A 10,019-nucleotide genomic window follows, 5' to 3' on the forward strand; every position below is an offset into this window, starting at 1 on the left:
AAGAAAATATGCAAGAAAAAAAATCTTATAGGAAAAAAAAAGCAATGGTTAATGCACAGGTACACAGCATAAATTGACATGCATGGCAGCAACATGAATATGCATAAAAATATGTCTGCAAAAATTAACTGTAGCCAGTTCGGCTTATCAAAAACAAGAAAAGCATGAGGGACAATATAAGACAATTTTACGGTGGCACAAGCATGAGCATGGTTAACACTCATCATCACCCATGACATACTCGCCCATCCATGAGGATTGTACTGTCCGCCTTTTTGGACGAGGTGGAGCGGGCTCCGGGCGTGTGGAAGTGGCTGACGACGCTGGGGGCTGACGTTTTAGCACTTTCAGGTGCTTCCTGGACATCAGGGGGTGGACTCCATGCTCCATTTCTGAATGACACTCGACCGTTTCCATCCAGCCTAATGAGATTCTGTCGGTGGCCCTTGGACTCCACACCAACCCAGATCGGTCCCAGATTTTGGTTACAGGATCCTGCACTCTTACCCTGCAGCCTACAACAAGGGGTAGAAGCTCCCTGGTCCCAGCAAGTGGTTGGGTCTCCTTTTAGGACTCTGCCATTTGTAGTTCCCTCTTCTGGATGATCTCGTCCCAGTGTCTCTCCACCTTGTAATGCTGTCTGGGCGTTGGCACTCCATCTCTGAGCTGCCTACCGATGGCAAGCTGTGCTGGGGACTTGTCGAACCCCTTAGGAGGGGTGTTGAGGTACTGAAGAATTGCCAGAGATGCCTTGTTGCAATCGAGGCTACCTCCTTTGCCTATATTTGACCTGATGATCCTCTTGGCAGTCTTGACTGCTGCTTCAGCCCTTCCATTGGACTGGGGGTAATGGGCTGACGAAAGGCGTACAATAACCCCCCATTTTCTGGAGAATGACATGGTCTCTTCGCTAATGAGGTTTGTGCCCCCATCTGTCGAGATTAGCTCTTGTGAAGTACGTCTCAACACTGATATGATTCTTGATGACATTGCACCATGTGGAAAGTGTGCGACTTCCAGCCACCCGGTGAGCCTGTCTGCATAGGCCATGTACATATGGCCCTCCAACTGTAGCATGTCCACCACCGTTGACTGGAATGGGTATTCTGGGGGTTGTGATGGAGCATGTATATCACAAGAGGCACATCCATCCCTGTGGCTCTGCAGGTCACCTTCCATGCCTGGCCAGTAAACTGATTGCCTAGCCCTGCGGAGCATGGAGTCCACCCCCTGATGTCCTGCGTGAAGGCCTGTAATGACTTGAAGGCGAAGTTCCTCTGGGATGAGCAGACATGGGCATCCTTGCTCTTGTAAGTGTAAGTACTATCACAGGTCTTTCTACCATAGATAACCTGTCCCTAAACTGAGTAGAATTGACGTAGGCAACGGCCAAGGCAAATCATTTGCTGCCACTTTAGCTACCAACAACTGGTATACAGGGTCTTTAGAGGCTGCTAATTTGACCCTCTCTTCGTCAAGTATGAGGCATTCTTGCTCAAGGGCAGTGGCTGAAGCAGCGACAAGGGCGGCAGTCATATCCTCTTCAAGTTCAGAGTCCTTGTCATCTGGTTCACAACGGAGAGCAGGGAAGCGTGATAAGAAGTCAGCAGCGCAGTTCCTCTTCCCTGGTAGGTATCTTACCTGGAACCTGTATTGTAGGGTTTTCTCCTTGAGACGGAAGAGTCTTGGGTTCAGTATACCCTTCAGCTCTCTATCCCCCAGGAGCTTGACCAGCGGCGGTGGTCAGTCACGATCAGTAAGTTGGGGCAGCCCAACAGGAGTAGCCTGGCCTTCTTGAGACATCACGTGATGGCTAAGGCCTCTCCTCAACAGCAGCATACCAAGCTTCAGCTTGTGACAAGTGATGGCTCCCACATAGGGCAACATGCCACCCACCCTTGCAGCAGAATGGGACATCAGCTGAGGTACAAGCACAGTACTGCTGCAGGATAACAAACCAGATCCCATCTCTGCTCCAATCTTTTAGGGCTGCCGTATGTCGGGTCTTGTCATAGTATATTAGCCCATCCTTGGCCAGCTTGCATATGGCCTCCTGTGCTTGGTGGAATCTCTCTTGTAGGTTGTTGTCCCAGTAGACATTCTTGCTTGCAGACTTCTTCAGGAGGTCTCTGAGGGTGGCTAGGAAGGGTGCCAACTGATTGACAAAGCTAAACCATGACCTGATATCAGTGACAGAGGGGTTGTCAGGCATTGGGAATCTCCGTATGGCAGCTAGACTCTCCTCTGTGGCTCTATAGGAATACCATCCCAGCTGGAATCTGACAAAGCTCACTTCTCTTCGGCATAAGCTGAATTTCTCTGGCTTGAGGGTTATTCCCTTTTTGCACAAGTGGCCAAGAAATTATACGTATGCCAGAAGGCCTCTGTGACACTGTTGTCATGTAGAAGAGTATCATCCACACACTTGTGTTTTCGGGGAATATCCTTAGTGTAGGCATCTGAAGCTGAACAGTGTCCCATAGGTGTTCTTTTGTACTAATAATGCCCCCAGGGAATGATAAAAGTTGTGAGTTTGTGGCTTTCCTCATCTAACTCCACCTGGTGGAAACCCCAATGCGCATCTGCCACTGTCTTAAAGGAATGTAAGGGTACCCCTGAGATCATATCGAAAGGAGCAGGGGTGTGATGCGTCTCTCTCCTGCAGGAGGGATTGAATCATTGAAAGTCCACGGCACGGCGGGGCTGACCTGACTTCTTGGTAACAATGACCATCCTCGCACACCATTCTGTTGCTTCACCAGTCGGTACCTCCTCAATGATGCCTTTTTTCTTGATGTCCTGGTCCAACTGCATCTTCACTTCTGATTCCCAATGCTTTGGCACCGATTCTGGGGTGTGGCATGCATAGGGGGTTGCCCCTGGCAGTAGATGAATATGGTGCAGCTTACCCTCCATGACAGGGAGGGGCTCCCTTTCTGTATTGAATGACGATGACGAAAAATGTCACAAGAGCCACTGCTCCAACTTTGGGACGTTCTCTTCCACTGGTGGGAGGGGTATGGATGAGGGCTTAGGCAAGGACTGCCCAATGTGGTTGGGTACCTCATGCTCCAGTGGGAGGCTTGCTGACACCGGTAAGTGGTGGGAAAGGACTGGGGCACAAGGCCAAGGTCCTTGCAAGCAGCCAATGAAAGAAAGAATGACCTCGCAGACTTGATGAAGTACACTTTTTGGACGGTTGTCTTGTTACCATATTGAACGCAAAGGGGGCAGTTCCCATACACTCCAATCTAATATTGGCAATGTCACGTAGGGCCCCGCAGAGTCGGGAAAGGGCAGGCCTTTCAGTGAGGGTTGACAGCAAGGTGGGGCCTGCAACGCACATTTGGGCCAAAGTGTCTTACCACAGCCGGTACAGGGGCTGTGACCCTTAGTCCTAGGGCTATGCACTGATGAAGACACTACCACTTGTATAGTTATAGTAGGCTGCATACTGGGTTGTACCCCAGCAGTGACTGCCCCCAGTGTTACTGATGAAGCAGGAACATCATTCACCATCTTCTTGCTCCTGCAAACCGTTTCAAGTGGCCAATTTTTTGGCAGCCATGACAAACACTATTTCTCGCTGGGCACAACAACTTTCTGGGCTCGTGGTGCACTCCGCAGTTCCCACACACACAAGCACTGATGGGAACCGAGGCCCTCTCATTACTCCTCATCGCTGCACACTCAGGGGGGCTAGGGTCTGTCTCCACATCGGCCGCATGGGGCTCTTGATGCCATGTGTCGTGCTGAGCATGGATGCATCTTTGCGGGGCATCTTCGTATGTTGCAGAAACTGCCCTTAGGGCATCTACACTACAAACAGAAACACATGGCCTATAGAGGTCTCTTTTCAATACCTCATCCCTTAGACCTACCATAAGCTTTCTAATAAACATATATTCAGACAAATCACAATGACAGCCAGGGCACTGGAAGCCACAGTCCATGGCCTTTTGAGAGCACTTTGCAAAATATTCGCTAATGGACTCCTCACGCCCTTGCATATACACAAAAAACTCAGCCCAATGCACAGCCTGGTTCGATGCACGCAGAACCATGGCCCCTATAGCATCCAAAGCCCCTTCTGGAGACAAGTTAGCCCACTGTAAATCACTATACCTGGCATCCAGCGTACGTTGCAATTCTGGGGTGCAGTGACGCCTAATGTGTTGAACTGCATCCGCTGGTTGAGGCTTATGTAGCCTAAGCCAATGTGTTATGGACCGTTTCCAAGTCCTGTAGGAGGCTGATGGGACATTTCCAAAGCACAACTTCTCTGTAGTGGTGGGGCTAGGGCCCTGGGGCCACTCTGTAGATGCAAGCCACTTGCCATTGTAGCCAAACAGTCGATAAGGGCTTGCAATGCATCTCGACCCTCGGCAACTACATGTTGAAGAGCTGGTAATCTTGTCGCCACTCCAACTGGAGTACTGTGGGCACCCAATCGCGCTGCCCTCTCAGCAACAGACATTACACATGTTCAACCATCCTACAGGTTAAGGGAAATGTTATGTTACACTTAATTAAGTTATTAGTACATGAATCAGAAGATATGCACACAGGAGCTACAAGCATTAGCTCCTTGGCACTGAAGTTTACATTAGTTCATAAATCAAATAGTACCACTATGCAAAACCAGAGAATATCTAGCCTTCTATGGAGAAGAATTGATTAAGGAACATGAAATAATGGATAACAGCTCTTCAATCTTCCACCCTAGGACTTGATAACTGATGACAATAGAAATGCCTTGGCACCGTGGGAACACAGATGGTGTACACAATCTCCACGGTCTCCTATTCTGCAAATTTAGAATGTACTGTAACCTCGACTTAAAACACGATTAATGTAACTGAGACTTGCCTAAGGCAGATACGGCTAAGTATTCTAACACTGATACAAGATAACAAAATGAATGAACTCTTATGGTTGCGAGTCACAAATATTTTCCCCACAGAAAAAGAGATTTTGCGCCTTTTTCGCACGTGAATGTCTAGGTAATCAAAAGGGTTAAGAAATCTTACTCTCTCTCTCTCTCTCTCTTACAGCTTTATATCCCAATGTACATTACTTAAAGCTAAGATTAAACTATGTATGCCTACAAGGTTTTACTAAGTTTTAAAGTTTTATTCTACTTGACTTGTGGTTTATGAGCAAATGTATAATAAGGTATTCAATATTGCTTTACAGCCGAATGAGTAATCATTTTTTTATCTATTCAACTTTTACAATGATGTCTCAATAAACTGCAGATTTTATCCTAACTATACAAAATGAATTTTATCCCTAACAAGGTATAAGATTTTTCCATATAACCTTTCGTATAACGTAAATGGGAACCTTTTTTGTTTTACCTACTTTTTAACTTAGTGTAAATAAGTGACGGTGCCAGTATGGCTGTTTGTTGACACTCCAATTTGCACAGTGCACATTAAGTTTATCAGATAGAATGGGAAATTGGTGTCAAGGCAAAAGGGGGTTAAATTTACAAAATGAGTTACTATTGAAATTACAAAGGAAATCAAGCTATAAGTTATAAAATGTGGGAATTAGGGAGTGCCTTGGCATCTGCCTCTGGATGAAGGTTCCAAGTCCTCAGAAAGAAGAAATCCTGATTTAAGAAGTTACATGATTAGTAGACAGTTTATGTATGGGACAAAAGATTTACTATTTGTGAGTTCACATGCACAATGGGTGAGAAGTTGAAGTATGAAGGGAGTCAATAGCACTTTCTCCGGATCAGGTGCCATCACACTCAGATAAGCTGGGCACTGTGCCAGATTGGGACAAGTGCCAAGAGAATTCTGTGGCTCTCTGAGGCTACCTAGATGATTTATACCTTTTACCTTTCTTGCTCTGTCCTTTTTTAGATTGCCTGTTTGTTGCTATACAAAGGAAGCATTGGCATTTTAGACACTCCTGTTGCAGCATCAAGGTGAATTTTCAGTGCGCCAAGAATCTCTGTCATTTGATAGCGCAGTTCCTCGAGTTCAGCTGCCAGCTTGGTTATATTCATGTTTTCCAGCAGAGTATCCTCGCTGGAGGACTTGGAAAGAGAGGAAAAAGGTTTAGTGGCAATTGGAGTCTCTCGGGTATCAATGACCAACTAAGGCAGGGGTTGCGATGCCACACCTTTGTGTGAGTTTCTGCTGTGGTCGTGGGAGTCCGAATGCATCTCATGTGAACTTGGTAATGGGGCCAAGCTGGGTGGTGAGAGATTATTCTGTTGGACATCTCTGGGGGGGGGGGGGGGGGGGGGGGGGGGGGGGGGGGGGGGGGGTGGGGGGGCGAGATCTATTGTAGGCTCTGGCACAGGGTTTGTGTTGGCTCTGGTACTTTCCTGAAGGCAATGTCAAACACAGAACTTGGATTGGAGATTGTCTCAACGTTCAGGATGGACAGAGCGTGGCTCTGCTCAAGTGGCACTGGCAGGGCAATTGTGTCAAGTTTGGGTTCTGGCACTGGTACTGAGGCAGGGCCGTGCACAGGGATTTGGTTTTAAATTGGCTTGGCGTCCAAACTGAGCAGAGCACGGCACTGTCCAAGGCACTCAAGTGGCACTGGCAGCAAGTTGAAAAGAGGTCGCAGAGGACTTTTTATGGAGGACTTAAAATCTTGTCCTAAGAGGGTGTCATACCCTCCAGGAAGATTTTTGACCACTGCAAGTCTGTAGATATTGGACTGGTGAGGTCGGACGTCCTCAATTGAACTGTAGGTAGTATCATCAGTGTGTGCTTTATAGCCTCTACTGTAATGAGGTTATGTATGTCTACAGTGGCTCCATAGGGGATCCTGTCTTCTCGTATGAAAGAGATCTGTATGCCAGCGCCATCAGAAGCTTTGACGTGGCATGCTTGGTAGTTAGCTCTGGGGGATGCCGCAGTGATAGGACCTTCAGCTGGAGAGTGTAAGGATGAGGGTGTGATTACTACCAAGGCAATGGCAGGTGTGGCAGTCTTGCTTGGGCACTCCAACCATAATGCGGAGTGTCCATAAACTTTGCATGCAGTACAATAGTTTCAACTGTAATCTCTGGGTCGCACTGTTTCCGTAGAGGGAGCAGGCCTGCTGCTGGCTTGGGGAGGCATTATGTAATCCGGGTTTGTAGGGGTATCAGTTGGCACAGTCTTCTGACTATTGCCTGGCTTTTTGTGACACTGCTCAGTGCTATGTCCAGTTCGCTTGTGAAGTTGCAATTAGCGGGCTTAGAGGTGGGCTCATTTTTAGTTTGGTCCATTGAGGACATCATTTGCTAAATGGCAGCATTCAGCTATGGTAGTGTATATATATGTGGCGAGTGCGCTTCGAGCATGATAGAAAAAATCACCCAATTGCACATGCTCAGAGAGGTCAGCAAGCGCTTTGACTTCAAGGGAATCAGTGAACGGTTATAATTATTTTCATTTGTGGTACATCCAGTCCATCTAGGACTCTCTGATTTCCTATGATAGACTACGCCAGCATCATCCCCAGCACTCAGCAGTAATTTCATATTCTTTGTTGACCACACTTCAAGATGTGCTTGCTCAGCAGTTATCAGAGTACACAGCAAGATTAAACCCTTAGCCTTCATTTGTTTGTTCAGGATTAACAGTATCTCGATTGCAGTAGGGGGCATAGTTAGCAAAAACCTTCTCTATATGATCGAGCTATGCTCCGGGTTCAGTTTCCAACCACGTCTGGATGAGCATGCTCATACTTCTCAAGCTTGTTCAAGAGCCAACTCATGGCACGCTGTGTTTCTAGCTCTGCTCTCTCCTTCTCCTCCTTGGCTTCTTGAGCCTGTTGAGATTTAGTCATCTGGGCATCAATCCAAATGGTTAGGGTCTCTCCTCTGAGGGCCAGACCCTGTCCGACTGGTACATTTCAGTATAGGAAGCCATGGTTTTATGGGAGAGGTGTACTGTTGAGTATTAGTCCTCTACACAAAATGGTGAGTGCCCACAATGGCACTGGTATTAAGTGAGATTGGTGTTCCATAGAACAGGTAAGGTACTGTGAAATAGGAACCAAGATGGAACCACAGGGTCTATGAAACCACCAAGGCAGGAAAATAGGAAGGAAGGGCCAAGACAGGTCCTCAGTTTGCGAGGCTGGGGAAGTCACCAAGGCTTGTAATAGGAAAGAGAATGCCTGAGAATGGTTTTGGAAGGCTAAGGACTGAAAGGCCAATGAAGGTAGCACTCACAGTATATATGCTGAAGTAGTTACTCAGGACAATTGGCCATCGTCGAGTGCCGATGGATGTTCAGTGAACAGTTAGTGACACTGGTAGTGCGTGGATTTGTTCATAAAGAACAGGATTGTTGATGTTCCCAAAAGAACGAAGTTTGTAGGTCCCTCAGGATGTTGGTTCGTTCACGTGGAACGAGGTTGTATTCAATGTACAAGCTAGTGGGAGGGTGTTCGAAACACGGGGTAAAATTCACTGGCTGGTACCAATGTTTGTGCAGCGGTTACTTAATAATTAAGTACATTAAATGTGTACAGAAAACTGCATAAGTTTTATAAAATAAAAATTTTAGGTAATGGTAAAATGAAAATGTGCTAATAAACAATCAGGCTTTGAATTGTAAATGGGTTTGCAGTAGCAGCCCTCTTGCGAGAATTTACGTAAGGAAATGAAGCCAGACTATGTAATGGAACTCGCAAAATGCAGGTCAGTTCCAAAGGAACACACACACACATAAACACACACACACAGAAAACTATTCTTCCAAGGTTAAAGATTTTTTTTTTAATCTACCTTCCCGTTGCTAAGGTATAAGTAATGCGGTTTGATTTTGGAGGTCAAACGGCGTATTGGTCTATTGTAAAGCACAAGGTTTTTATATCACTCACAATATAACTATCTTATACGTGACGTGAATAAATATTATTCTGCTTTCATAAGGGGTATGTTTTCAAGAATTTCTTCCCGCATAGAAAAATACATTAATGGGTAATTCAATAGCACAATGGGGAATAATAAAAAGTGTCCACATTACGAAGTATGGAATTCCTATGCGAATGAATATTGCGATGGTGCGTGAATGTTAAAAATTCTTTGTTCATTTTCTTTTTTAAATGTTTTGATTAATGTAATATTTATTTCTTGCTTTTAGTCTAAAGATGGGACTTTGTCTCAAAAGTGCCATGCCCTTCCGTAATCCCTGTGTCATGCCTATACACACACACACTCACACACACACACCACACACACACACACACACACACACACATATATATGTGTGTGTGTGTGTGTGTGTGTGTGTGTGTGTGTGTGTGTGTGCATATATATATACATATATGTATATGAATGTATATCCTACTCTTTAGTTATCTTCGACTTAAGAAACTCATCTTGCATCTTTTTTTAATCCTTTCAATAAATTACAGATGTTTTACAACAGTTTCTTTAAATTATATCAAATGAAATTTAATTATATCCCTTGATGTGTTGAATTATAATGGCAGCTGCTCCAAAATAACACAACACAACAGAACACATTATTGGAATCTTACTGTACGCCGAAAAGCTAAATATATCAGCCCAAGGCAAATCAATTCATCTGAATAATGTATGTTTGTTAAGAAAACGCTCTGAAGTAATGTATTGTATAATGACAGATGCCATTTTTTCTTTACTGTTTAGATAGAATTTTTTATGGAATATAACCTTTGGAAAACCCTTGTATCTGCGTGTTAAATGAACTCTTTGGGATGTATATAACGAGGCCCCCTGAATACATTAGCAAAAGAAACACCTGCTGGACTAAGTTGAGTTAGGTGAAGTTCCGTTAATTTGGTCGATGTTACTCGCTTCCATTAAATGAAATTGTTCCAAATCATCTTTTCTGTTGTATTTCTTACCCTCCATGAAATGCAGTCTGTTCGAACGTTAAGTCATCTGAAAATCATCCCGAATTTCCTCAAAATAAAACAATAGAAACACCTGATACAGTTATGAAAGCAAAAACTACCTAGGGTTCTATTTTCTGGGAAATGGTTCTCTAGTCAATAATCCGTCAGGC

The 10,019-nt window shown here is 45.2% G+C and overlaps 1 protein-coding gene across 1 annotated transcript; it reads right to left on the reverse strand.

The window, feature by feature from the left end:
- Window positions 1–567: 567 nt before the first annotated feature.
- On the reverse strand, window positions 568–1,179 carry LOC135203410 (uncharacterized). Its single transcript, XM_064233138.1, has one exon. The coding sequence runs from the start codon at window positions 1,177–1,179 to the stop codon at window positions 568–570; it is 612 nt and encodes a 203-aa protein (XP_064089208.1).
- Between the last annotated feature and the right edge of the window lie 8,840 nt (window positions 1,180–10,019).

This window comes from Macrobrachium nipponense, chromosome 36, assembly GCF_015104395.2.
Source record: "Macrobrachium nipponense isolate FS-2020 chromosome 36, ASM1510439v2, whole genome shotgun sequence".
NCBI lineage: Eukaryota > Metazoa > Arthropoda > Malacostraca > Decapoda > Palaemonidae > Macrobrachium > Macrobrachium nipponense.

Excerpts from the sequence above, each read along its gene's own strand:
- LOC135203410 (XM_064233138.1), bottom strand. The coding sequence starts at position 1,179 with ATGGAAGGTGACCTGCAGAGCCACAGGGATGGATGTGCCTCTTGTGAT.